A 27,839-nucleotide genomic window follows, 5' to 3' on the forward strand; every position below is an offset into this window, starting at 1 on the left:
CATTATTACCACTGTCACTCGTGCAACCTGCAACTTCCACAGGGGTTTGCCCTCCCCCTCTGGTACCTGGGTTGCACGGCACCCCCCAAGCACCTGCAGCAGTTGGGCAAGTTCCCTGCTGGAGCTGTTACCCCCTTTCTCTTGCGGGCACCCACAGCTCAGCCTTCCCTCCGAGTCCATCTGCCCTGCCCTCCATCCCTGCAAGCCCAGGGGCTTTTTAGTACCTCTTTTCCCTGGTAGGAGGTGGCATTCCTCCTGTGCACCCTCTCCCTGCCCTTCTTCAGGAGCAGAGAGGGGACAGGAATGCCAGCAGCCAAACAAGAAGCACCTAGAAGCTCCAATTTATTTATTGTTTCCAGGACCCCAGCTGCCCCTAAAGTCTGTTTGGCAAGTCCATTCCTGAAGTGTTATATCTTACCTTGACAGGTTCTCTTAGGACATCGGGGCACTGAGTAGCACACCACCTCCACAGCAAATCCCAGAGTTTGCCTTCTCTTTATCCTCCAAGCACGGTGCACTCCACGCACCCTGGCTCTTCCTTTCCCTCCCACACAAATTTAAAATGTTACCAGCCACAGGAAAATCAATTGGCTCTTCTCATTCTGTTTTGTAAGACAGAGAAAACTGGTGAAAACAGGTTTCCCCCTGCTCCTTTGGTAGTTTTATATTCAGGTCCTGCTAGTCCTGGGCATGTCTACACTGCTGAAGTTTGATTAGGCTTTGCTGTCTCTTTGGGGAAGACTTTGTCTTCCAGGCTATTTTCTTTTGGCAGGGGATGCTCCCATCATGCAGAGCTAAACACATCCAAGCTGAACAACCTCTTTATCTTTCTTTCCTCCTAGCTGAAAACTTCCTTCCTATGCCCAACCTGGAGAAAAAAAACAAGCATTAGATGAGACAAGGGGGTCTCCACCTGCTTGGCCTCAGCAGCGTGGCCGCAGGCAGCACTTTGTCACGTTCCCATTTCTAGGGGGCCAGCCCAGTCCAGAGAAGACACCCTGCTGAAGGGCTTGGCTGGGAGCTGCGTCCCACCCAGAGTGACATCTCCCTCCTCCTGCCTCTCCCCAGGGTCATTCTGCCTTCCCCAGCAGCAACCACAAGCCTTTCCTTGAGGATGCAACTCATTTTAACCCCAAGACCGGTCCCACCGAGGACATGGAGCAGGTAACAGAGAGTGAGCTCGAGCCTTTTTCCTCACCTGGGTGTGGAGATGAGTCCCTGCCAAGGAGAAACACAGTCCTGAAGAGGACTAGGTCTTCCAGTACTTCCAGCACTGTGAGTCCCCCTGCAGCATCCTGCACAAGTGGGGTGGCTGTGCCCGAGCTCCCTGGGCAGACAGCCGGCACAAAACAGCCGGCAGCACAAAACACCTCGGCCCTTTCCCTCTCCTGAAGGTGGGTGTTAAGTGTGCAGGTGAGATGGAGGGAAATTGTTTTGCTTCAGGGAACACAGAAAGTGCAAGACTCAGGACTCTTTTCTCGTGTAAAAACTTACATAAGTTTATTGAACTGATCCAAACCAATTACCTACTTGGCCTGAATTCCACTGCAAAGTCCGCGAGCAAACCCAAGGCAAAATGTGGGAGAGGGAAGTGTAACTCCCCTTGAGAGAAACCAGAATAAAAAAAGCAGATGGACTTAAGAGTTCTTCCTTTTACTTTAAAATTACACATGGATGCATCATTAACAGGGAGCAAGAATAGACCTTCATGTTTAAATTAAAGTTTTCCGGGAACTGCGGAAAAGAAATGACAGAGGCAAAGGCCCGAGATGGCTAAAGCCCCTCTAATGCTGCTCTGGGGAAGGTGTCTCTTAACCACCTACCAAAGCACCACATTCCTGCGAGGGAGGCAGAGCTGCCAGTAATACATATTTTAGCCTGCAGGCTGCTTTCAGCACCTCGTTTGCATTTTTAAATCCCCACACTAACAGAACCTGCAGAATCTCATTTACAAGCAAAACTGGCAGAGCCTTCTTGGGATTGCAGACCCAGGTAGGTGAGGGCAAAACCAGAGGCTCTGGAGCAACGAGTGCTATTTGGCACAGCTCCTCTGAGCTGCTCCAAGCCACTGTGGGCTGCACTGTCATCTGCCACCAGGATGTGTCCAGCTCCCAGAAACAGGGGCTGGGAATCCCACCAAGGGAACGGTCACCCTGCCGCGCATCTTCCTAATGGTGCCAGTAAAGAGATCTGCCTGAAACATCAAAACTAGGGGGTTCAAAAGGAAAGGATGCAACAACTCGACTGCACGGCATCTCACCTCAACACACGGAGCCGTGTGACACTTTGGTATGTAGCTGTCACCTGATGCCTTCCAAACCAGGTGCTCTGCCACTGCCTAGACTGCCCGGGGGCAGACCTGTATGCGAGGAGGAGCACGAACAGCACCACAGCTCTTGACACAAGCAGCCCTCAGACAGGACACAAAAGCTGGAGAAGCTTGCACAGCTATTTCATTTTGTCAAAGGAATGTGACAGAACCAGGGACCTTCTGCTAACCCAGCAACACCAGGACACACACCCTTGTGATATCACATCCATTTGAATCAAATCACTTGCCCTCTCAGGACCCTCCTGGCTTCTAGGCACCCACCACTGGCCCCAAATGCCCTCTCTCACTCAGAGCCCTCCCCCTTTCTCCCCAGGACACAGTCCCCTGCTAAGCAGCAACCTGGCACACCCTTTCCCAAAAGGCATCACAAAAGGAAACTGAGCCAACCCAGGATATTTTGCACATCAGTTGTGCACCGCTTGGCCCCGTTTTTCAGAGTCAAATCATCTGGACACACAAACTGTCTCCAGAACTTGGATGCCACTCTCTGTCCTCGGGAAGCCAACCAGGATTGTTGGTTTTCACCCCACCAGTGCCCTGCTACCCACGCAGAAGGTGCGTGGCTTGAGAACACGGTGGAGAAGCAACCTTCCCCCAAAGTGACAAGGTGCTGATATTCATATCGTGATGTTTGCTGACCGGAAAGGACCAGGAGAGCTGGTTTGGATGTTAGCACCAAATTCCCATCCCCAGCAGCTACATGGTGCTTATCAACCTCACGTGCCAGGAGGTGTCCTCTTTTTCCATCTTCCAGTTCCCACCAGGTCCACCATGAACAAAACATGATTTCCTGACAGATCTGAGCTGGTGTGGTGAGAGCACCGTCCCCTCCGCGGCCACGCTCGCCTTCCGTGGGTGAACAGAATTAATAGCAGATGCTTGGGTCTTCTTTAACACCCCATTCAATGGTCTGTGTTTATTTCCTTCTCTGAAACCGAGACATTTAATTGTGCTGAGGAAGCTGGTCAAGAGTTACAGCATCTCATTATTACCAGTTACAATAAATAAACCCACAGAGGTGATCACTGCTCCATAGGATTAGGTCAGAGATACTTTTGCATCCCCTTATCTCTGACACTGCAGCCACTGAGGGATAACCTACTGCAACTGGGGGGGGTCAAAGGGAGAAATAAGCTTCTAATATTAAACAACCATATCTTCATAAAACTTTGCTTTATAACAAAATATCTTATTAAACACAACTTTTCCTATGCCTAGGTATGTATATATCATACAGAAGTGTTGGCTTAAGGGTTCCACTGTAGGGCAGCAAATGCCTTTCACTGCCCACGTGGAAAATACATCTTCAGTAAAGCTCTAGCTTAGAAAAGCATCATTTTATGTTACACTGCCACCATCTCCCTGCTCTTTTGCTCCACCGTGGCTCTGCAGCCACCTGCTGCAGCCTCCATGCAAGTCTTGCTCCATTTCCCATTGCTCAGCTCCACGGGGCCAGGAGATGGAGATTTTTTGGCAGAGGGATGAGGCACAAATTACTAACTTGTCTAAAATCCTCCCATTTATAGTCATGACTACGGATGCAGAACTAATCCCCTCCAAATGGTTCCCACATCCTGAACCTGAAGACTATGAGATAATACTTTGTCCCCTCCCCGACCTACACCCACCCCACTATCTAGGTAAAATATGAAGAGACACACACAACTCCAAGGATATAAAAGGAGCTCGGTGATGTGGACAAAAGCATCATGGGAAAGAAAGTGCACGAGGGGATAAAGGAGCATTGCAAAATTAAGGTCAGAAGTTCACGTGTAACTAGAGCCCTCACTGCACAGCTTCAACAACTTTTATGCAGCTGCTTATAACTAGGTAATCTGCAAGGTCTTCCAACTTGTCAGGGGGACAGAGGAACAAGGGAGGACACAGGGAAGTGAAACAAGAGATAAAGGAAGGAGGTTTTCATCTCACAAGAAGGGGAACCTGCTCTGCAGTAGAAAACAGGGGCTAATATAAGCAGCAGCACACGATGCCTACAGGTGCATGTGGGGGGAAGCCAATATAGACAGTGAAAACCTGCTTTACAATAAATGTGAGTCTAGTTGCTTTGTTACTCATCTAGAAGCTGATCTGAGCCAACACATTCTCCTAGTTTGGACCCTAAGCAGGGATCCCCAGCCAGGGGCCCCCTGGGAAAGTGCTAGGTTTCATTTCTGGTGCAACAGCAACAAATCTGAACTTCCACTTTACTCCCCTTCTCTCTCAAGAGAGCAATTTGAGCCATTCCACTTTTGGTACCAACTGGCCCAAGGTTCAGTGAGTGCTGGAGGAGCTTTTCAGCATCTCAGGGATGGGTCACGGCCTGCAGGGGAATCTGCTCTTCAACCTCTTTGTGACCTGCAACTCTAAAAGCCCTTCCAACACCTTGCCCACCCACCACCTTCCCAAATCCACGCTGCAACACACACAGCAAGGGTCTCCCCAGCCTCCAAGACAAGGTTGCAGACACTGTGTGAAATGGGGTACAGAAAGAAAAACCCTTCTTCCCCCCAAAAAAAAATCAGAATAGGACAGTGTGGACACAGAGCACGTGTTCTGAAAGTAAACTGGTTCTTTCTTTCTTTCCCCCATTTTGTGCACTCACACCAACCAAACCAGTGGAGTGAAGTGGATGCACCAAGTACCTGAGCTCTGAATACTGTCTGAGAACCTGCCAGTGAACTCGAGCACAACAGAAGGCTGGAGACAGCACCCTGCTGAAAAAAAACACTCCAGTGAGCTCGAGCCATGGTCAGACAGCTAGGCCAAAGGGTGCTCTGGTGGAGCCAAAATCCCCCAAAATTAGAAGAAAACCCCCAAAACCAGGTCAATTCTGCACTGAGCTGTCTTCTCCCCTATGGACCCTAGCATTCTTTAGCTTGAACAACTGACCATTCCTGCCAAATCACGAGTATCCCGGAGCATTGGAGAACCCATCAAGGTATTGCACACACTGAAACACACGCACTGAAGTCCGTGGTCACCTCAAGGTCACCTGCAGTGGGTGGTGGGCATGGTTCTCAGATCAGGGCACTTCCTCTGGGCTAAGAAATTACCTGCTACAGAAAACGCAACCAAACCTCGACCAACCGACCGAAAGAAAAACCTTTGCCAAAAACTCCTTGATGCATGTGTGTGGGTGTGTGTGTGTGGGGGGGGGTGGGTGTGCACGGGTGTGCATCCCCCCAGGCCACAAGAGGTTATTTCATCCTGGGCTCCACATAAATTTTATCTCCATCCCGGATGCCGTAGGAGTGCAGCGCTCGCGAGCTGTATTTCATCTCCTCGGGCCCAAAAGGAGCTTCCTGGTCCAAGTAGAAGAGCAGCATGTTGCTCGTGGACAACTGCACCACAGTTTTTAAGTGCTTCTTCAGCTCTGCCACAGTCTGATCGAGACGGATCGACATCTCTTCCACCTTATCCTGGAAGTGAACCTCCACCTTCGCGCTGCTCTGTGGCCGAAGATCCACGACTGCCAAGGGCTCCAGCTTCCCATACTTCGTGACCAGCTCGTGATACCTGAAAAATACAACAAGTCCAGAGTTATGGTCAGGTTGTTCACGTGTGTTTCATGAGTCCAGGGAGGCCTCCCAGGGAGGCTGTGGTGCCCCCTCCCTGGAGGTGTCCAAGGGTAGGTTGGATGGGGCTCCAAGCAACTTCATCCAGTGGAAGGTGTCCCTGCTCATAGCAGGGAGGTTGGAACCTGATGATTTTTAAGGTCCCTTCCAACCTTCACCATCCTGTGATTCTGTGATTCCTGTTTCCCAACGTTGACACCACCCACTGCAGATGCAATCCTCTGAGGACGCTACTAGGCTGGAAAGTACAGCCGTGGTCTGCACGGAGAGTAGAGTTACAGGATGACATGAGGGTAAGGACAGATTCCAAGGCATGATTCATCCAAAGCCCAGAACTCCCTGATAAGAGCTAAAAGCAGAGCCCAGACAGCAGGGAGCTGTCCCCACCCTCCACAGCAGTGACTAGCTGGCATATGGCTCTTCCCAAACACACCTTGCAGTTTAACCAGCACTTGACTGGAGGTGGGAAGGATGGATGAGGTTCTCACCAGTAAACACTGCCAAGCCCCTCACTGGATGCCTCTGACCATGCCAGTCTCCCACCCAATGGGGACTAAAGAAAGGCCCCAGTTTTCCTCTCCATTCGCCACCAGTTCTCCCAGACTTTGGGGAGCTGAATGTTCCTCCCATGAGACAACGTTCACCCCAATTAAAAAATAAATTCACAACTGAGCAGTGAAGTTCTCTGCTGGCCTCCTACAATTCCAAAAACCCCAGATCTGGCTGCAGTGGGATTTGGAAGAGAGAGAGGACAGAAGTCTCTCAAGGGTACATCTCCAGCTCCAGGGAAAACACTGCACTGGAGTTCTAGAGCCAAGCCAGTGCTCACACAGAGGACACAGCCCTCAGTCTGGACACCCAGCAGCTGTGGCTTCACGGCCTGATTTTCAGACATGCCTGCTGTTTTCCAAGAGGCCAGCTAGGTCCCAAATGTCACACTCCACTGAGCACAGGAGCACCTGTATCACTGAATCAAGGTGAGCTGCCACATGGTCTGGAAGCTGACAACAAACAGAGCACTCCTTGCCAGCTAATCCTTCACACCTACTCTAAAGTGACATGGGAATTTTACACACTCCAGCGGCACTTTCTCCTCAGAGCCATGTTCTCCAGCTGCCCTTCTCCATCCCAGGGAGCCATCCCCTGCAATGGAAAGTCTGTCTCCCCCTCCTGCCACCTTCAGCAGGTACCGCTCCAGCTGGGAAAGGCTGCATCTCCCCTGCCTGGCTGGGAAAAAGGGCAACACAGGACCCGAAGTGATTGAAAATGACAAAGCCTGAGAGCTGCCGGGAAGAGGTAACATTTCAGAGGCCCTCCTCTATGCACTGGACAGAGAGCTTTTTTGTTCCCCATCTGAGCCTGGACTGAATGGGATCAGTTCTGTGTCATGGCCCTGTCGAGAGCTGATGGGACCTGGCAGGCCGGGTGACCCCAGGGAGTCCTGCTGAAGGCAGGAATGTTCCTGGAGAACAGCAGACCCTCTGTCTGCCGGGAAATGAGGTAAGGGCCACCAAGCACTAGGATTTCCCCAGTCCCACGGACAAAACGAGCCTTCAGCAGGGCAGAGTGTCCAAAGGCAGGCTGGTGCCCTGCTCTCACAGTCACCTGGGTGATAGGATCAGGCCTATTTATTTGGAAAAGCCATTAGAGCTGAGAGGAGACAACATGCTCCCTGTATTTTACCCACGGGGCTACTGCCTGCAGCACGAGGGAGCACTAGGCAAGACATCACCCACAGGGGAGGCTTCTTTGCAGCACAGTTGCTGCTGCAAACCAGCAACACTTTCTCATCTGATGGTGGGAAGAGCGTAAAGAGGGGGACAAATTTCAAGCAAGCTGAGAGAGAGAAGCCCCGTGACTGGGCTAGGATTATCCAAATGAGTGCTATAAATATGCAGAGGGTCTGGCAATGTTGTCTGAAATTTTCTGATGTCAAGGAAAGGCAGAACAAGCTCTGCAGCCTGCTCCTGCTGTGCCAGCTGCAGCCTGCAACACAGCCTGAACGACTGGCTTCCCTCAGATCAATAAGGATGAAGGCACACTGCTCATGTGGCTCTTTTGTACCCCGATAATAGGCACCCTGGAGACTTTTATAATCACCCCTTGCAGCCTGGCAGACGCTGGCTACCAGAGCAGAGGATGCTGAAGAAATGAGCCTGGCTGAAAGTGCCTCTGATAACTCTGCAGATAAACAGTGGACCAGACAAGCCCAGCACTCACTGAAAACCCACAGACACAGGGACGTCACTCAAGGAGACAGTCAATATTGGACTGTACTCTCGGTGCTCCCTTCTCACCCATGACATCCAGAGAGAGAAATTATTCTTTCCATTTCCCTTGTTGGCTGATCCCTCTGAGTTGCAGCCCGTGAGGACAGGCAATGCAAGCAGGGGGGTTGCTGTGACAGAGCTTCATCACACACCACCCCTCGGTGGTCTCCAGGGGGGTTGCTGACACTCTGAAGTTCTCCACACCCAAGAAAGTCTTCTGCTCTGAGACAGCCCTGCAATGCAGGGGCCATACCCCCAGCAACAATGTGTGCCCTGAGGAGATTCTAATGACAAACCACCTTCTGAGAGACCACGCCAGACTTGGGAGCAAAGGAAAGGAAGCTTTAGCAACAAGCACACACAAAATCCCTCTGCAAAGAACACCAGGTTTTTCTTCCTACAAGGGCTGCTGCGTTTGGGTCCAGGAACTGAAACCCAGCCCTCGGCACTGGGGACACTCTCAGCCATCTGCAGCCTCCTTAGAAAACAGTCTGTAGTGGCACACAACTCCTCCAGAACAGAACAACCCTCTTTAGGAGCTGCACAAGTCTCTTGGAAACGCTGCACAGATGAAGAGATTCAGACAAAAGGCCCATTGACCATGGAAAGAGCAGTAACAGTGTTTAAAGGGGAAGAAATCAGAGGGGGAGGAAACTCTTTGTACCTCACCAAAACAGCACAAAGCTAGCACACTGGTCAAGATCAGCCCAGCTTTTTTGGATGGGTGAGGGATCAGTTATTTCTGACATGAGCTCCCACCTGGAACCTGGCCCCAGCTGTGTGTGGTTCTTTGTAGCTACACAGGTGCAAGCAGCCTGTTCCCAAAGTCCGTGTCCTACCAACAACATCACACGTGTCTAAATCTACACCCCACTGTGTCCATCTCAACAATCTATGGGTCCTGGAGATGCAAGGCACCTGTCACCACAATACCTAGAAACTAAAGTCCAGCAGGAAAAGATTCAGAGCCTGACACCTATGTATTTACCTTCCCTCTCACACACAAACCCTTCCTGTCCTGTTGCCAAGGGGCAGCATTCTGCTGCAGCTGTGGGGCTCTGCTGTTCTCCCCTTCTAGAGCCACAACCGGAGACACGAAACAGCTTTCTTAAAAATAAAACGTGACAGAAAATAACCCATTTTGGGAGCAGCAGCATGAGCTCACAGTCCTCATCTCCCCTTCCTCTCTTCTGCATTCTCCGCCTCTACTGCCATCCCATATTTCTTCCAATTTTTCTGCTTCAAGGGCTTCTCAAATTACAAGCCAGGACTTGTCCTCAGAAAAAGGCACAAGAGGGATCACCAGCTGTCTTGTCTCCCTGCCTACATTAGAAACCTTTTCCTCTGAACTGACCCCAGCACACCTTTGACAAACACCACGGTCACTGGACCTATTAGTATTCGTACAAAACACCATGTCCTCGTTCCCCATTCCAGCCTTCCCATGCCTAACTGCACTGGCAGGTCACAAACACACAGTGCTTTCAGAAAACAAGAGACATTTTCAGCTGGGGAAAACACTGACCAGCCAATATAAACACTGACATGACCAGATTCCCTTTGCACCTTTGTCACCTGCACCAGGCCAGACTTCTGACCTCTTCTTCCTCAGTTTGTCCCTACTTCTGCCTGTCCCCCCCAGACACACAAACACACACTCTTTCTGAAAAGAAAAGGCTATGAAGCTTTGTTTGAAAAGCACAAGGGGGTTCTCGGGCAAAAGGCACATCCATGCAGTAGCTGGATGCTCTGTGGTCCTTCCTCAGCCCATTAAGAAGCTCTAAGTAGATGCTGGCACAGGGAAGATATGGACTGAAAAGCACCTGTCAAAGTTCATTAGTTTACCAAGACTAACGGATCATTGGGCACAGTTTTTTGGCAAAGAAAACCCATCAGACTTGTGATTTGCAGGACTGAAAGCGAGGAGACAGCTTCCCATCACCAGCCACACTTCATACAGCAGATGGTGAAGAGAATTAGATGCCCTGGCCTGGCACCACAGAGCATGATCTGTACTGGCTTCTGGAGACTCCCAAACTCAGGTGGATTATGAAGTTAGGCATCAGGAAGGCCAGGAAGCAATGAAAACCATGAACTGAGCAGTCATGTTGTTTAATGGCACTTGACACGGACACTTTCAAGACCAAATCTGACTCAGAAGTGATTCTACAAGTCATCAGACCACACTCTGATACAACGACACAAACAGAAACAGATTGACGGAGGCCAGACAGGAGGAGAGCAGGATGTTTTTGTTCATGGAACAACGAGCCCAGATTTCCCATGTAATATCATCTGTTTAGTCACCTTTCCTTCCACCTCGCTGCCCTTCTGCCCCTGGCTCTCCACTTCCCAACAAAGAATCTTTACCTGAATGGGACTTCCTCCTCTGGGAATTCCATGTAATACCGGATGAAGAACCGCTCCGAGTCCTCTCGTTCCCCATCAGCAACGATGCTCCCGTTGAGCTTGATGATGGAGGGCAACCTGCAGGCAGCCAGCAAGGAGAGAAACCCAGACAAGGTGACCAACAAGACAGTCTCCATCAAAAGCACTGAATTGTCATGGTTGGAAAAGACCTCTAAGATCACCCCATTCCAAAAAAAAACCAGCTTCGTGCCACAATGTTCACACCAGGAGAATCCTGCCAGGCTCCTCAGGCCTCAGTCCCCTGGAGAGAGAGGAAGAGTCCTGTGTGGTTTCTTCAAAAGCAATTTTGGGACTATTCAGCCTGGAGAAGAGAAGGCTCCAGGGAGACCTTAGAGCACCTTCCAGGGCCTGAAGGGGCTCCAGGAAAGCTGGGGAGGGGCTTGGGACAAGGGCAGGGAGGGAGAGGACAAGGGGGAAGGGATGAAAACTGGAAGAGGGAGATTGAGGTGAGACATGAGGAGGGAATTGTGGAGTGTGAGGGTGGTGAGAGCCTGGCCCAGGTTGCCCAGGGAAGCTGTGGCTGCCCCATCCCTGGCAGTGTTGAAGGGCAGGTTGGATGGGGCTTGGAGCAACCTGGGCTGGTGGGAAGTGTCCCTGCCCATGCAGGGGGTTGGAACTAATGATCTTGAAGGTCCCTTCCGACCCAAACCATTCTGTGATTTCTCATTTCCCCACAGACCTGCTCCATGTGCACAGGCACGTACGAGACTCAAAACATCAGCCAAGATATAAAGAAGTTGGACTGAATGTTTCCACTATTTGCCATTTCCCAAGCAACCAAAAAACCCACAAATCTTTCTGAGCAGTGAATTCATTAAAAAAAAAAAAACACCTCATTTCCCAACAGCCTCTTCTTCCAATTCCCCATTCCCAGCCATTCCCAGCCATGTGATGCTTCTTCTGAGCAGAATCAACCAGCAGCAGACCTGGCTATTAGCAGCTTCCTGCGTTCCTCCGTGGTGTAGGACTGCAGCAAAGGGATTCCTAGCAATTTCACTTCCTCAAGCTTGGGAAAAGAATTCAACTTGTCAATGTCTTCCCAGCAATGCAGACCTGCTCAAAAGAGAAGACTTGTTTAAACAAACAGAGATAACACATCATATATTCAAGATAAGTAGGTGCAGCCAAAGACAGGTGAGCATCAGCTGCTGTTTCTTTGAGAAACTGGCTTTTTGCTCACCATGTCCTACAGAAAATCTCCCTCTTTTGCTTACAAGACAGAGTGGTTTAAATTCTCTCCTGCTGCTTTGCAAGTGTACAAGGATGATCTCCATGGCTGACCAGGGAGCTGAGGTTTTTACGGACCATTCAGTCTTTGGCCTCACTGCTGAGGACTGACTAGCACCAGTTATGATGGCTGCATCTATAAAGGGATGTTGCCTGAAGCACTATTCCAAGTCATCAGGACTTCTGTCGTTCTAGGCTTCACTGAATTGCCATCAAACAGCTCTACCTTGCACACATGACCACCCTGGGTCCCATTTCTGCTCACGACCCAACAGTAAAACAGTCCCAGAAGCCACCCAGCCATTTAATGAAAAAGTCTTTAACTCCATCTCAGCCCCCTCAAGACCTGACACTTGGGATAACAAGGCAGGTAGAGAGGGTAAAACACAACAGTTGAGGACCAAGCAATAGTACAGGCCTGGTTATGTGGAGGGATCAATATGACCCATCTGCACTTCCTTTGACTATGATTCCAGAAATGTTTACCATGATGCTTTTCCCAGGACAGTTCCAGAAGCTTGTACTAGCAACATGAGTCAGAAAACTGGTTTCTCTGAACAGTATTGGATACTGAGAGGCTGGAGCAGCTCTGCTCTGGAGACAAGTCCACAGCCACAAGACAGAAAGAGGGGCTCCTTGCAGAGCAGAAACAAAAGTCCCCTAAGTCCCACAGCACCATGTGTGTGGCAGGCAGAGAGAGTTGCCTTTCCCCAGAGAGCTTTTAACATCTCTGCCAAGGTCCTCTATGCCTAAAGCCACCCTCTGGGTATCACTACCGGCCACATTTACAAATAAATTGAGTAGAAGTTGACTGCAAAAAGAGTTTGGAGTCCTTACAGTGAGAGGGTTTTGGTATGCAGCAGCTTTCCCTGAAAAAAATAACAAACCTAAAGAAGTTGAACATGGTCCTTGGGATTTCTGTTTGGCTTTCAGCTCCCAAAACATCAATGTACAAACCAGCATCCAGAGCTCTTAAATACCTGGCACCAACATTGTAGAAGGACTTATCACAGGAGCACTTATTGAGGAGCTGCTACTCAGTGAGACACTGCTTCCAAATCCAGCTTAACAAGCTTCTCCCTTCCTCTAGTTAGCTTTAAGCTTTTATTATATGGATTCCTTGACACTTACACTGCAGAGCATGTCCATAAAGTACCTTCTGCCTTGGCTAACACTTAACTACTACTTGCACAGCACGTAGAGCTGTAAAGATCAGAAGATGATGATGGATCATCTCCTGCAGAGAAACCTGTGGTGTCCATGTCACCTCCCAAACACACCCCAGCCCTGAGGAGCTCCCTCTCTCTGAGCACAGGGTGCCCTTCCTGATGTGCCAAGTGCTTTTTTCCCTTCTGAAGTGTTGGCTGGAAATTCTCTGGGGCTGAAGTGTAATAACAGCCTCAAGCACAACTTGTGGTGAGCTTCTAATAACTGAGCAGAGATGACAGCTTTTGCTGGGGAGTGCTCAGCCTTACACACCACATACCTACACAGCAGCTCATTTTACCCAAGATGAAACAGGGAATAAAAGGCAAGAGGGATTGTTTCATCCCCACTACTGTCAGAGATTTCTCTCTCCTCCAGCCAGAAGCATCTGAGGCAGAGAGAGGAAACAGAGGGAAACTGCTAATGGAGAAAACCTTTTCCAGCTCACTTTGAGTAACTGCCACTCCATACTACTCTGATACATCTTTTAGGTAAGGACTGACTAGCAAAAGCAGCAGGTAGAGCCTACAAGTTGATTTCTTGCCTGTTCTCCTCCCCTAAAGCTCCATTCTCCAGGTCAATGCACCTCAGTACACCTGCTTGCCTGGCCCTGCAGAAGCACTGCTGGGAAACTGGACTTTAGGGTCTGTCAGGACTGCATTTCCCAACAGCTTTGTGATTCTGCCAAGATGTCAGGATAGGCTGGAACAATCTGGGCTTTTCCACCTCTGCTACAGCAACAGAACCATCCCAAAGGTTCGGGCTCTTGCTCAGCACTTCTGCATCTCCCATACTCGACAGGAAGCAATGCTGACTGCAGGCTGCTCACTGCTACCACCACCCTAAGAAGCAGCAACCCCAGAGGGGTACCAAGCCCAAAGGGCACCAAGCAAGTGTGTTTTTCACTTACGCTGCCCCTCATGGTGAGGACAAGAAGCAAAACTGCCCCCCAGGCCCTCACCTGACTTGTGCAAATTGATGGATCGCAGGTTGGGGAACAGCCTTGCCAGGGAATCTTCTGTCTCTTCGATGGTCGTGAGGTTGTTGTTGGCCAGAATAAGGGTGTCCAGTGATGGAAACATAATTCCCAATTTTCGAATTTCAGTCCAGTCTTGAAGATTATTGTCAGTTATGTGGAGTAATTTGAGAGACTGGCAGCAAACTGGAGAACAAGACACTGTTTCATAGTCGTTAAGGCACAGGAAGAGCTCCTCCAAGCTGCACAGGGAGAGAAAAGACCACCTCAACATCTCACCATACCTCAGAAACAGCTGCCATCTCAGGTACAGGGACATGCAGATGAGATTTTAACACGATCTTCTGTAACAGCTTTTGTGTGATTTGAAAGCTTGGCACAGAGAAGACCTTGGAGCACTCCAAATGGAGCATCTCCATTATGCTCCCGATCCATAAACTTCATCCACACATGACAAACACCTCAAAGTGTGGCCCCAGCCTCCCTGCATTAGCTGGGTAGCAGATTGCTTGGCGTGGTGTTCCACATTTGGGCCAAGGAGCCACCAACCCACCTCCAATGGTGACTGGCACCTGCTCTCCATGCTCACCACTTCATTTCAAAAGGATGACCCTTTTTTGACCTGCTTCACTGGTTCTGCCAAACACTCCCAGTAAAGAAAGAAGAGGTCCCACAGCTCCCCCAGTCCCAGGGAAGCTCGATTTGGCCACACAGGATATTCTGCTGTCCCCATCTCTGCTTACCAAGCAAATCAAAATGAAGCCACCGAGGACATGCGGGAAAGCAGAATGCCACTGCCAAGGTGGACTGTGGCCAAGCCACAGAAATCAACACTACTGCACAGAAAAGCAGGATGAAATATTACTTGACAAGAGGCCAGACCCTCAGAATTCCATCCCATTCAAAAGCTATTAGCACAGGTATGCAGTGCACCATTCATTCTGCAGTGACTCAGGTGTCACCTCCTGACATCCTCGGGCTGATTATCCATCATTATCCACCTTTGGTATTTAGATTTGGACGAGGAGCCTCTGGCTTTGCAGCCCATCATCCACCTCTGGTATTTAGATTTGGATGAGGAGCCTCAGGTTTTGAACCCTCATGCAAGCTGAGCTTTGGAGCCAGTGTGAAGGATTCACCTGGCCAAGCTCTCAGAGGCAAAAAGAACATCCCTTCTCCTCTCCCAGCTGTGGTTGTGTCCTCACACCCCTCTCCTCCCTCCCCAGGTGATGGCATCCAGCCTTGAGCTGCGTGCAGCCAGCACCCCTTTCTGCTCCCAGCAGCTCCCCATGCTTACTCTGGTAATTCCTGCAGGATGGTGTGGACTGTTTCCCAGGAAGCTTTGCTGTTGTTGAGCACAAGTTTGCGAACACCAGCGAAAGACCCGGCGCAACTTCTCTCTAAAACGGACAAACTGAGAGGGTTGGAACTCAAGTTTAGAAACTCCAAGTGGGGAACGTTGGACACAATTTTACTGACCTAAGTGGGGAGGGGACAAAAAAAAAACATAAAAAGAGAGAGAGAGAGAGAGAAAGAAAAGTGTATCAGGCAGTAATCAGACCTCAGGCAATGCCGTCCCAGCTCCTAGAAGGGAGCCCTTTGGAATTCCCACAAGCCAAATAAATGATATGGGGGAAAAAACCCAAGGCTTCTGGATAACTCCCTGTAATTTGTAGTCCAGTTATGCACTGATCTAGATTGATCAGTTAGTTGCTCATTCACCTCAACAGTTGATTTAATTGCACTCTCCAGGCAGCTTGACAAGAGAAGGTCAGTGTCTTGGGAGAGGTCAGAAAATCCACCCCAGTGCCAGGCTGAGGGCAGGTCCCATGGCACACCTCTCTTGCAGCAAGGAGGCCATGGGCACATCTCCAACACTCTGAGCACTTGCCCAGCTTTCCACTGCTCCCCACTAGCCACAGAGCTTGCCAGTTTGCCCAGCGTAAAGACAGCTGGAAGCTGACTGTACACACAGAATTTCCTGTTTGATTCCACTCCTCTGAAAACAGCAGCTTCTTACAATCAATCCCAAGGTTCAGGCAACTCTGCTTGGGGCTACTTTGTCTTTTTGTGTGTAGAGTTGTGTACCTGAGGGCAAAGCAGCAGAGAGGTAGGGAGGAAACATCAAGAAAGACAAAGAAAAATCAGAGGGATGATTGTACAGCTCTGGAGTGTGGGATAATGGATGAAAACTGGAAGAGGGAGATTGAGGTGAGACATGAGGAGGAAATTGTGGAGTGTGAGGGTGGTGAGACCCTGGCCCAGGTTGCCCAGGGAAGCTGTGGCTGCCCCATCCCTGGCAGTGTTGAAGGGCAGGTTGGATGGGGCATCCATGGGGGTTATTAAGCTGGGAAAAGCTGCCATCCCACTGCAGGACTAGGCTTTAGGCCAAAGCAAAACCATCTGAAACCCCTAAGATGGAAGTTCAGCTCAAGGATAGTTCAAGTACTAACACTCAGACACTCATCCAGGAAACAATGATGAGTCAGAGAACCCCTGGCTGGAGAGCTCTGCTCCACAGGGCTGCTGGGATGGGACAGAGCATGACGTGCACGGGTCAATAACAGGGCCCAGCAAAGGGCAATTCCCGTGCAGAGGTGGAATTCAAGGAGGTAATTAGTCTGCCTCACCTCACACCTCCTCTTGGGTGATGTCATGTTTTGGGCACTGTGTCCTAGGAACGCAGGGGACAGACTGGAATGACATCAGAGCAACAAAAGCAACACAGGATTTAGAAAGAGTGGCCTGAGATGAGCAGTTGGAAGGACTGGATTTTTTCAGTATTACACTAAAAGAGGAAGAGGAGACATGAAAGCTCCTCTGCTTGGGTACAAAAGGCTGTGGTGTAAGGAACAATGATGAACACCCCTCCAGGCCTGCTGGGAGCAGGGCAGGGAGCAACTGGCTGCAACTGCAGCACAGGAGACTTAATTTAGACTATGAGGTTATTAGGTAAGCACAGGAACAGGCAAGCCAGGGATCTGCAATCCTCATCACTGGCAGTTTGAAGAGTTGGGTGGATGTTTATCCCTTGTGGATGGGCTATGAGAACTTAATCCCACCTCAGAGGAAGGGACAAACTACCTAGAAACCTCTTCCTTTCCTGCTTCTCTGTGGCTTCTGCAGCAGGTGGCAAATGGTGCTGTCCAGGAGAGCCTGAACACAGAGCAGGGTGCAAGGCTGGCAGGTGAGGAGTGGTTGTGCAGCTCTCCCAGCTGCTCACCAGATGTGAGGTCAATCCCACCGGGAGGCAGGACAGGGAGGAGAGAGGCAAGATAAGCCCTCCCTACAAAACCATCTTCCCTGGCTCTAATATCTCAACAGAGAAGCCCAAGATGTCTCTCCCACCCCCTGAGCTAACACCTTCCAGGCTAGCAAGGAAATAAAAGGGACAGGGAAACCCACCCCACGTCTGACTTTGCAACCCCCATGCCAGAATTGGGATAATTCTGCATTGACTCCCTGTTTCCAGACATAGGAGCTGCTCTTTTCCATGTATTTCCAACAAGAAACATGAATATAAAAGCAGAGCACGAGCCAGTGAGGAACTGTTTAACAGCACTTGAAATGACTGTGATTGTTATAACACCCTGTATTTATCTAACATGTTTCATCCAGGCACTTCAGAGGATTTTACAATCGCATTTTGCATTAGTTAATGAGGCCTCAGAAATATCCTTTGAAGTAAATGTTATTAAACCTGCTTTGCACACAGGGAAACAAAAACAACTGGAGAATAAACACCCAGCATCACAGAATCAGGGGCAAAGCTGGGAATCAACTTCCATTACCTGGACTTCCTCAGTCCCTACTCTGTTAAAAGCAGGACTGTTCATCCACCTCTTCATGTTACAAATGCCAGTTCTGGTGCTTTGCATGATAAAAAAAACATACATGTATTTGTCACCCACAGGTCAAGATGGTAAGTCATGAAGTATGGGAAGTGCCCAAACAGATTAAATTCAGCATGTTTATCACTCAGTTGCTGTCCAAGTAAATAAGCACCAGCCTCAAAAGTGAGAAAGAAGCCATACAAGTGGAATTATCTCTGCTTAAATGAACAAAGTCCTCTTACAACCTGAGCAGTGGCAGCAATAGCCATCCCAGTTCCACAGAAAGATGCACGTGTCACCACTTTACCTCGTGCCAGTCTTCCAGCTTGTTGTCAGAAAGGTCCAGCTCAGAGACGTGGGCACAGAAGGCAGCAATTTCATTCTCATCCCCTGCACAGGTGATGCCACAGCTGTTCAGCACCAGCACGCTGGGGAGGTTGAGGCGGTCTGAAACGGGGAGAGAAATGGTGCCCTCTGGTCAGCATGGGAGGGGTCAGTTAAGGTCACAACAAGCACAGACAAACACAGCATCCAGCAGAAGATCTACCAGGGATTCCACAACTGACACGTGTTTCAGGATCTCGGGATAAAGGTGGGTTTTGTGACAAATGTCCAACATCAGTCACAAAGTCCTCTTGTGTCTAAGCACCAAGTGCCACTCAGTGTCAGTGCCTTTCAGCTGCCACAGGCATTTCTGTCCCCACCACAGCAAGGACAGGCCAGTCCTTTGTGGTTTGTAGCATGTCCCATATCAGTTCTTGCCAGGACTCGTGCTCTTCCCCAGGCATCTGCTCCTGCAGATAGGATACAGGACTAGGTGGACCCTTAGTTGCAGAGTCAGGCACCTCAGCCTCTCCAGATTAGCCCACTTGGGGTTAAGAACAACAAGGATGTATTTAAACTTAAAGTTTTCCTTCTCAACAATGTAGAAAATTGAGCATTCTGACATCCTGGAAAAAAACCAACAACTTGTCTCTGCCTTTTTACATTTCTGCTTTAGTTTTGCCCTAGTTCCTTCCCATGCAGGGAAATGTTCCTGCAGCTGCTTCACAGACAAGGACCTGGATCCCAATCACAGCCTGGGTAGCTGAGGGCAACACGTGACAAAGGTAAAAGCTTTGGAACAGGAAACCAGCTCAACACAAGAAACCCACACCCAGGCAAAGCAAACCTTCAGCCTTGCACTCGGACCAACGAGGCTCTGCCACCTCTGGGGAGTATTGAAATCTGTCCTTTTTTCTCTCTCCCTCATCCATGACTAGAAAGGGATTCTCTCTGGAGGGAGCCGAGTTTTCAAGTTCCCTGCCTCATTGGGGTTTGGCTCCTTTCAAGGACAGGGCTGCACAGGTCTTGGAATTAGCCAGGATGCAGGTGTAAGTCGTGGCTCAGTCGTGATGTAACACTTGCAAACATGTGTCCTCTTCCCAGCACCCAGAGAGCTGAGGTGCTGGCACACAGGGGAGAGGCCACTCACTGAACATACCACCAGGACCATTTTCTGCCTGTTCATTTTGAGTGACACACTGAACGTTTTCTCCCCAATTGAACTCAGGCCCATGTTTTTATTCCTCTGCCAAACTCAGTTACTGTTAACTTCACCCAGCTCAATTCCATGGCTGTTGTCCCTCTTAGGCCTGGTGATGATACAAATTGACCTAACAGGAATTTAAACTGCACTTCCAGATCAAGATGGGCAAGAGGTTAAACAAACAAGGGGCAGTTCTGATGGGATAAATGTTCATCTCAGGTTCATCTGTACAAACCAAGAACCAAATCAGAGTGTGAGGGAAGACTAAAGGGTGTCAAATTGATCCAGATGAAAGAGCAGGAGGAAATAACACAGACTGAGCAGCCTAGGAGGCTCAAGGACACTGGTGAGCAGCACAGTGTGTGAGACACACATCTGAGACTCCCTCAAGGCAGTCAGGTCAGAAGCAAAGGAGAGAGGGGACTTCTCCACTAGACCAGCACAAGGACTGTCAAAGAGCATCTGATGCCCTGAGGAGAGAGCCAAAGGAAACCACAGGTTCATTTGTGTCACTTGTCACAAAAAAAAAAAAAAAAAGCCTCTCTAGAGATTCAAGGATTCATTGCTTGGTTTGAAATGTGCTGGGCTCTCTCCAGTAGCTCCTTGTCCTTGAACTGGGGAGCCCAGAACTGCTCACAGAGCTCCAGGTGGGGCCTCACCAGGGCAGAACAGAGGGGTCAGGAGAACCTCCCTGCCCTGCTGCCCACACTCTTGATGTTCCTTTTTCTTGTCAATTCAGGGCAACTTTTCCAACACAACTAAGACCAACCAAGAAACCAAACCCACCCAGAACCCCAGGGATCCCACCCGGAAGCCCACAGATGCTCATGCAGACCAGAAGCCTACCTTTCATGGGGGAGCCCTGTGGAGTTGCTGGGACATGCACCCCCATGCCAGGCCCACGGCGATACGGGAAGTTCTCAGGGCTGTATTTCTCACAAAGAACTTGCATGAAACTCCTTCCACTGGGCTGGTCCATGCTCCCTTCTTGGACTTCTAGACAATGCAGAGAAAAAACAGAGCATATAAACAACAGGGAAATGACACAGAATGGTGATTCTCACACTCCAGAATTCCCTCCTCATGTCTCACCTCAAGCTCCCTCTTCCAGTTTTCATCCCTTCCCCCTTGTCCTCTCCCTCCCTGCCCTTGTCCCAAGTCCCTCCCCAGCTTTCCTGGAGCCCCTTCAGGCTCTGGAAGGTGCTCTAAGGTCTCCCTGGAGCCTTCTCTTCTCCAGGCTGAACACCCCAACTCTCCCAGCCTGTCTCCAGAGCAGAGCTGCTCCAGCCCTCTGAGCATCTTTGTAGCCTCCCCTGGACTCTCTCCAAGATCTCCACGTCCTTCCTGTACTGAGGGCTCCAGAATTGGACACAGTACAGACCACATAGAAAAACTGATTGCCCCACTTGCTCTTCCAGGACAGTTTCAAACATGCCCCAGGCTGCCATGATTACTTCTGTGCCTCTCAAGAGGACTAAGAGATACTCAGAGATGTTCCCAGACACATTTCCAGGGCAGCAAGGAGTGGAAAGAGCAAACAGCAGTTGATGAGCAAAGATGGCTCCAAGAGCTGCCTTCATCCTGTGACCTCCCTTTTCTCTAACTCAGGACTTAGTCAAGAGCAGTTTTTTTGGATGGGGAAAAAGAAGAAAAGGAAAAAGAAATACTCCAGTTTGACAACAAGCTCAGCCAGGCTATCTCAGGGCTCTCCCCCTCACTGGCAGCAGCAGCTCATTCAAAGCAAGCTCTGGCCTCCAAAAGAGGATCATTGTTTCTCCTCAGACATCTGCAAAGAACTTGAGTCCTCCAGTCCTGCTTGAAAACATGGGCTGCTGATTAGAACACAAATGCTGTGTCACCCAACCTTCTGCAACACACTTTTGGCCAGTCCAAAAAGCAAGTTTTGCCAAATCAATTCTGCAGCTGCTCAATGTATCTAGAAGATAAACAGGCCCTTCCTATCTACATTTGCCACAGAACAGCAAAGGAACAATGACTCACCACATCTGGAGCCTGTGACCTGCCTAGAAAGATACTGAGTGTCAGCTGGAAGGACACTTGGCACCAAGACACCACCATGGTTGGCATTCTGTGGTGGTGGAACCAAGCTCATCTCTCCTGCCTCCCTGCACATGCTGTGAACTTGGCAGTTTGTGGGTTTCTGGATAATGAAAGAGTTTGATACATGCACAAAGAAAGAGAACCACATTGTTCCTGGGTTTCACTGAGGGCTTTTAACCCACTGCAGACACAGAGGAGAGAGACACATCTGCCTGTTCTAAAAACACCTGCAGGAACCAGCTGCAGGTTTCCTGCAGTGCTCAGGCTGGAGCAGGGTTTTCACCAAGTACTGAGTCATGACATTCCCAGCACTGAGCACAGCCCAGCTCACACACACAGAACCTGCACCTCCAAGACTCCTGCTGGAAAGCCATGGTTCTAGCTTCATGGTAGGGTCACACGTGCTGAAAGTGATGCAGGAACTTGCCTTGAGAGTTTTTGCAGGCCAGGAGAGATATAAACCATAGAATCACAAAATGGTTTGCGTTGGAAGGGAACTGAAAGATCATCCAGATCCAACCCCCTGCATGGGCAGGGACACCTCCCACCAGCCCAGGCTGCTCCAAGCCCCATCCAACCTGCCCTTCAACACTGCCAGGGATGGGGCAGCCACAGCTTCCCTGGGCAACCTGGGCCAGGGTCTCCTCACACTCCAGAATTCCCTCCTCATGTCTCACCTCAATCTCCCTCTTCCAGTTTTCATCCATCCCCCCTTGTCCTCTCCCTCCCTGCCCTTGTCCCAAGCCCCTCCCCAGCTTTCCTGGAGCCCCTTCAGGCACTGGAAGGTGCTCTCAGGTCTCCCTGGACCCTTCTCTTCTCCAGGCTGAACTCCCCAACTCTCCCAGCCTGTCTTCCTGCACAAAAGCTCCCTTTGCTGAGAATCACCTGCAGCAAGCTCTACTGCTTGAACACCCTACCTAGAACACCTCTATCCCAAAGGACTTTGCTATAGTAAGAAATTGACTAAAGCCTGTTACAACTTTCGTATTTATATATAAAGTCCACTTGTCCCAAACAGGCACTGAAGGCTCTGACTTTAAAAAGCCCATAGATCATTCAGTTCTCAACACCTTGGTTCACAGCTCAGGTTTCACTTCATGTCACTAGACCCTCTAGAGTCAAAACAACAAATCCTCAGACTGAAACCCGTGTCAGGAAAAGGGCATTTCCATTTATCCTAAAACATTCCCCATGCTCCAGCAACAACCCATGCTGACTGTCAAGGCTTCAGGCTGAAATGCCTCATTCCAGAGGAATTCTGGAGCTCAGCACTGTAAGAATGACTTTACAATGCACACTGAGGACTTCTGGTCTGGAAATTCTGGAATTCCCCCCCGGTGTAAAGCTTTCTGCCCTCCCATTGCTTTTCTATCCACTCCATTTCCCTTTATCTGCTCAGCAAATATCAGCTGGAAGTTTCACACCTTAACACACACTTTGAGGCAAAAAAAAAAAGTGTTTTCAGCTGAAGTGTCAGAGCAATCCAGAAGTGAGACCAAACCCTTGTGATGTTCACATGGATCAGCTTTGAACCAAGAGCATTTTCCTTCCCAAGCTTCACTTTTTCAGGCCACTGCCTTTGCCAGAGGTGTCTGGGGTGGGACAGTCCCCTTTCCCACCTCCCCGCTCAGGTTTCACAGCACCTGTTGTTCTGCTGTGGCTTCTCTGAATCATTGCAACTGCTGGAGAGCAAGGGCTAACAGAGCACAGAAAGAAAACATGACACACTCCAAGTGCATGTTGTCTGTCCAGGGGCAGGATGAGCTGCAAGGGGCACATTCCTGAGTGTTTTCCTGCTGACAGCACAAGGAGCAATTCACATGGAATGGTTTGGGCTGGAAGGGACCTTCAAGATCATCTAGATCCAATCCCCTGCATGGGCAGGGACACCTCCCACCAGCCCAGGCTGCTCCAAGCCCCATCCAACCTGCCCTTCAACACTGCCAGGGATGGGGCAGCCACAGCTTCCCCGGGCAACCTGGGCCAGGCTCTCACCACCCTCACACTCCAGAATTCCCTCCTCATGTCTCACCTCAATCTCCCTCTTCCAGTTTTCATCCCTTCCCCCTTGTCCTCTCCCTCCCTGCCCTTGTCCCAAGCCCCTCCCCAGCTTTCCTGGAGCCCCTTCAGGTGCTGGATTCAGGGACATAAAATGTTGAAGTGCTCTCGAGAGGCAGACAAACAACCACCACCAGAGTGGAGAGACGGGCCCTCTGAGCCTCCAGAGCAAGCCCCCCACGCCCGGACACGCTGCCAGGGACGCGATCCAAGCCAGGAGAACCATTTCCTCACCCCCTCCAGCCCCGAACTCCAGGACTCAGCCAGCACCAAGGCCAGGGGCTGCGGGGAGGGCAGCGGGAGCGCAGGGACGCCGGGCATGTCGCCTCCCACACCCCCCCCGGGCCTCGGGCGTGACGCCCCTGAGGCTGCGGGGAGGAAAACAAACCCCCCCGGGCCCCCCCCAGCCCCGCACCCCCAGCCCCGCTCACCCAGGCCCGGCGGCCGCGTCCCGCATGGACCCGGAAGCGGTTTGGGGAGGAGGAGGAGGAGGAGGAAGGGGGAGAGCCCCGGATCACGTGAGCGGTGGCCGTCACGTGGCTGCGTGTGTGTGTGTGGGGGGGGGGGGCGGCGGCGTCCCGGTTGCCATGGAGACGCGGCCTGGGCCGCGGGGCTGCGTGTCCTGGTGGCCCCTGGTGGCCCTCGATGTCCCCCGGTGGCCCTCAATATCCCCCGGTGTCCCCTGGTGGCCCCTGATGGTGTCCCCTGGTGGCCCCTGATGTCCCCCAGTGTCCCCCGATATCCCCTGGTGGCCCCTGATGTCCCTCGATATCCCCTGATGTCCCTCGATATCCCCTGGTGTCCCCCGATATCCCCCGATATTCCCTGACGTCCCCCAGTGGCCCCCGGTGTCCCCCGGTGCCAGGCAAGGACAGGGACAGGTGGGGGTACCGAGGTCCCCCTCAGGGGCGGGGGTCGCTCCCCGGCCGGCCCAGCACCCCCAGCACCGCCCCCCTCGGCAGCCGCTGCCCCCAGCAGAGCCGTGCGTGGTGGGTGCTCTGCATGGCACGGGCTGGAAGGGACCTGAAAACCATCCAGTCCCAACCCCCTGCATGGGCAGGGACACCTCCCACCAGCCCAGGCTGCTCCAAGCCCCATCCAACCTGCCCTTCAACACTGCCAGGGATGGGGCAGCCACAGCTTCCCTGGGCAACCTGGGCCAGGCTCTCACCACCCTCACCCTCCAGCTCCTCATCTCTCCCCTCAGTAATGACATCTCCTGCCAGTGCCACACACCCTGCATCCACCTGTGCCCCGTGCTGGCCCTGCCCAGCCCTTCTTGCCCAGCCCCTTTCCCTCCTGGTCACTCACTCCTTGGTGACACCATCTTTTCTGCAGTCTCTGGTCACCACCTCAGGAGGAAGGACGATAAATCAGGCAAGGAATAAGGCCGTGGTGGATGAATCTGCCTAGCAAGGAGCCTGCCTGCTTCCCACCTCCATCTTCTCCAGGATGACACGATAAGAATCAGAAGCTGCCTGGAATGTGGGCTCTGGTTCCTGCTGGAGCCAGGGAAGAGTAGAGGGGAGCTGCATTAGTCACGGCCGAGCAGCCACAGCACATCTTCATGCTGTAACATCACCAGGACACCTGGGTCCTGCAGCTTTGTGGGTGCTACCAAGGGTGGAGGAGAGGAAAACAAACAGCATCAGCCCCTGGGGTGAGACTGGTTGAACTCCTGCTCTGCCATGCGTTTCCTGCCTCGCTTTGGGCTGACGGGACGGGTTTGCAACCCACAGGTGTCCAAGTCAGCAGACTCGGGTGGGAGACAGAGCCACAGGACCACAGCATTGTCGTGGTTGGGAAAAGAACCTCTAAGAGAATCGCGGAATCATCAGAGGTGGGAAAGACCTCTGAGGTCACTGAGTCCAACTGCCCACCCAGAAGCCGCCCCCGCCCACCGGAGCAGGTCCTGAAGGGCCACATCTGCACATTTCTTGGATGCCCCCAGGGCTGGTGACTCCACCACCTCCCTGGGCAGCCTGTCCCAGGGCCTGATCACCTTCCAGTCAAGAAACTGTTATTAATGTCTAACCTGAACCTTCCTTCTATCAGTATCTGCAGGGTGGGTGTCAAGGACGGGCCGGTCTGTGTCCAGTGACAGGACGAGGGGAAACGGCACCAAGTGACAGCACAGGAAGTTCCACCTCGACATGAGGAGAAACTTCTTCACTGTGAGGGTGACAGAGCCCTGGGACAGGCTGCCCAGGGAGGCTGTGGAGTCTCCTTCTCTGGAGACTTTCCAGACCCATCTGGACACGTTCCTGTGTGACCTGCCCTGGGTGTTCTGCTGCAGCAGGGGGGCTGGACTCGATGATCTCCAGAGGTCCCTTCCAGCCCCTGTGATTCTATGATTTCCTCTGGTCCTCTTGTTATTCACTAGAGAGAAGAGGCCAACATCCACCTCCCAGGACCTACAGAGAGCAATGAGCTCTCCCCTCAGCCTCCTCTTCTCCAAGCTAAACAATCCCAGCTCCCTCAGCCTCTCCTCATAGCACTTGTTCTCTAAACCCTTCACCATCCTGGGTGGCTCTTCCCTGGACACGCTCCAGCCCCTCAATGTCCTCCTTGCAGAGGGGGCACCAGAACTGAAAGGAAAACTCAAGCTAGGCCAAGGAGACAGTTCTTCTAGGACCTCCTGGAGCTAAACCACTTCAACTCATGATCTCTCAGCAGAAAATAACCCAAGCTGAGAGGCAAAGGGAGCCTGGTGCAGACCACCTGCAGAGTTAGAGCCCTCAGCACCTTCCCTAAACCTCACCAGCAAGATGAAAAGCTGCATGGGGTTTAATCAGAAGTGTCCCCAGCCCATTGTTGCCCCGAATATTTGGCAACTCTCTCAATTCCAGCTTCTCCTTGGTGCTGGGGCTTGGCTCACACACAGTAGCTTTTTTAATAAAGCAGTGGGTATGTATGTCCAAGAGACTGGTGGAGAAAGGCTGACTGACCTCCCAGCCTTGCCTGATGCAGGGTGATGAAAGATTCCCATGACTGCTGGGCATCCTGAGGCAAATTCTGTGGGAAGTGGTTCAAGGTTTGCAAGGTGGCTTGGCCCAAATCACATGAACTACCTCCTGCTAACGCTGCTGTGTCCCCCTCTCTCCTCCCCGGACTCCTTCCAGCAGAGCACAGGCAGCCCCAGCTGTCAGAGCTGCAAGGTTTGCATGGCTTTGGTGGGCCTGATTTCCCCCTCCTCTGTTAAAACAGGGAGGAAAACCACTTTGCTCCTCTTTCTTCTTACCCTGTTGACACAACATCGGGTTTGTTTGGCTCCTGTGCAGGCCAGCACAGATGAACATTGCCTTGCTAATGCTCTATTTAAAAAAAAAACACAAAACCACCACCCAACCTGCATGCTCTGAATGGCTTATTTGGTTCTTTTAATGCATTCCAGAGGGAGCTTTGTCTTTGTTTGGTTTTCCTTCCCCCCTACTTCTGGTATCTGTTTCAGGGAGATAAAGAACTCCACTGCATTCAGAGGCTACACTCCTAACAATCCTCCTGGATTTCTGCACAGTTTACGGCTGCTATTTGGTTGCTAGAAGGCAGACAGAGCACACTTGAGCTGGTAACTGGCACCAGGAGGCTGCATTTCGATTGGAACTACGTTTCAGATGCTGCTTTCTATAGTTACAGATCAAGTGGATATCCCAGATGTCCATGTTAACCTCTGCTGGGTCAGGGCTGCAAGTGTGAGAAAGTGACCGTGTGTGTCCCCTGCCCTAAATTAAAGACCATTTCAAGGGAGACTGGACAAGCCAGGGAATTGTTAAGACAATCTAGGCTTTCACCTCCAGGGGCCAGTTTGAATTCAGCCCAAGGCAGAGCCCGTTGAATGTGCTTATCATCTGTTGGCTGCCTCATTGTTCCGGGGAAAGAAGCTTGATGGGCCTCAGCCTGCTCCACCCCAGCAGACACAGATCTGCTTGCCAAAGCTTTTGCTACTGTTTGGCCAGGGTGACCCCTCCCTGGCAGGCTCCCCTCTTTCCCACCACCACCTCCCCCAGGATCAGACAGGCCATGGGAACTGGGGCCACCTCTCTGCTCGCTTCCTCTGCCTGGCTGGTGGCACAGGAGATGCCCACAGGGTCCTCAGGTGCTGGACGTGGCTCAAGCACCCAGAGCAAGGGTGACTGAAGGGGCATCCTGCCCAGAGACACCACAGAGCAATCCAAACCCAGTGTCTTCGTGTTCATGCTTTTAGAGCCCGACCTGATCAATCTCAACAAGAAAAACATCATCAGGGAATCACAGAATCATGGAATAGTTTAGGCTGGAAGGGACCTGAAAGATCACCTAGATCCAACCCCCTGCATGGGCAGGGACACCTCCCACCAGCCCAG

The 27,839-nt window shown here is 51.2% G+C and overlaps 1 protein-coding gene across 3 annotated transcripts in view; it reads right to left on the reverse strand.

The window, feature by feature from the left end:
- Positions 1–1,473: 1,473 nt before the first annotated feature.
- Positions 1,474–27,839, reverse strand: part of TBCEL (tubulin folding cofactor E like) — a 33,003-nt gene continuing 6,637 nt past the window's right edge. Inside the window, exons 1-8 of one of the 3 annotated variants that reach the window (XM_051638660.1) lie at positions 23,928–23,962; positions 20,224–20,373; positions 18,157–18,296; positions 15,314–15,495; positions 14,002–14,258; positions 11,534–11,660; positions 10,548–10,664; positions 1,474–5,848 (exon numbers count right to left, since the gene is read on the reverse strand). In XM_051638660.1, the coding sequence (XP_051494620.1) occupies positions 5,530–5,848; positions 10,548–10,664; positions 11,534–11,660; positions 14,002–14,258; positions 15,314–15,495; positions 18,157–18,296; positions 20,224–20,356 (1,275 nt within the window). In that variant the 5' untranslated portion in view covers positions 20,357–20,373; positions 23,928–23,962 and the 3' untranslated portion in view covers positions 1,474–5,529. Of the gene's footprint in view, positions 5,849–10,547; positions 10,665–11,533; positions 11,661–14,001; positions 14,259–15,313; positions 15,496–18,156; positions 18,297–20,223; positions 20,374–23,927; positions 23,963–27,839 lie in introns of those variants that run through there. The other 2 variants (XM_051638661.1, XM_051638659.1) reach the window with 2 other exon arrangements.

The sequence above is a fragment of the Apus apus genome, chromosome 22 (genome assembly GCF_020740795.1).
Source record: "Apus apus isolate bApuApu2 chromosome 22, bApuApu2.pri.cur, whole genome shotgun sequence".
NCBI lineage: Eukaryota > Metazoa > Chordata > Aves > Apodiformes > Apodidae > Apus > Apus apus.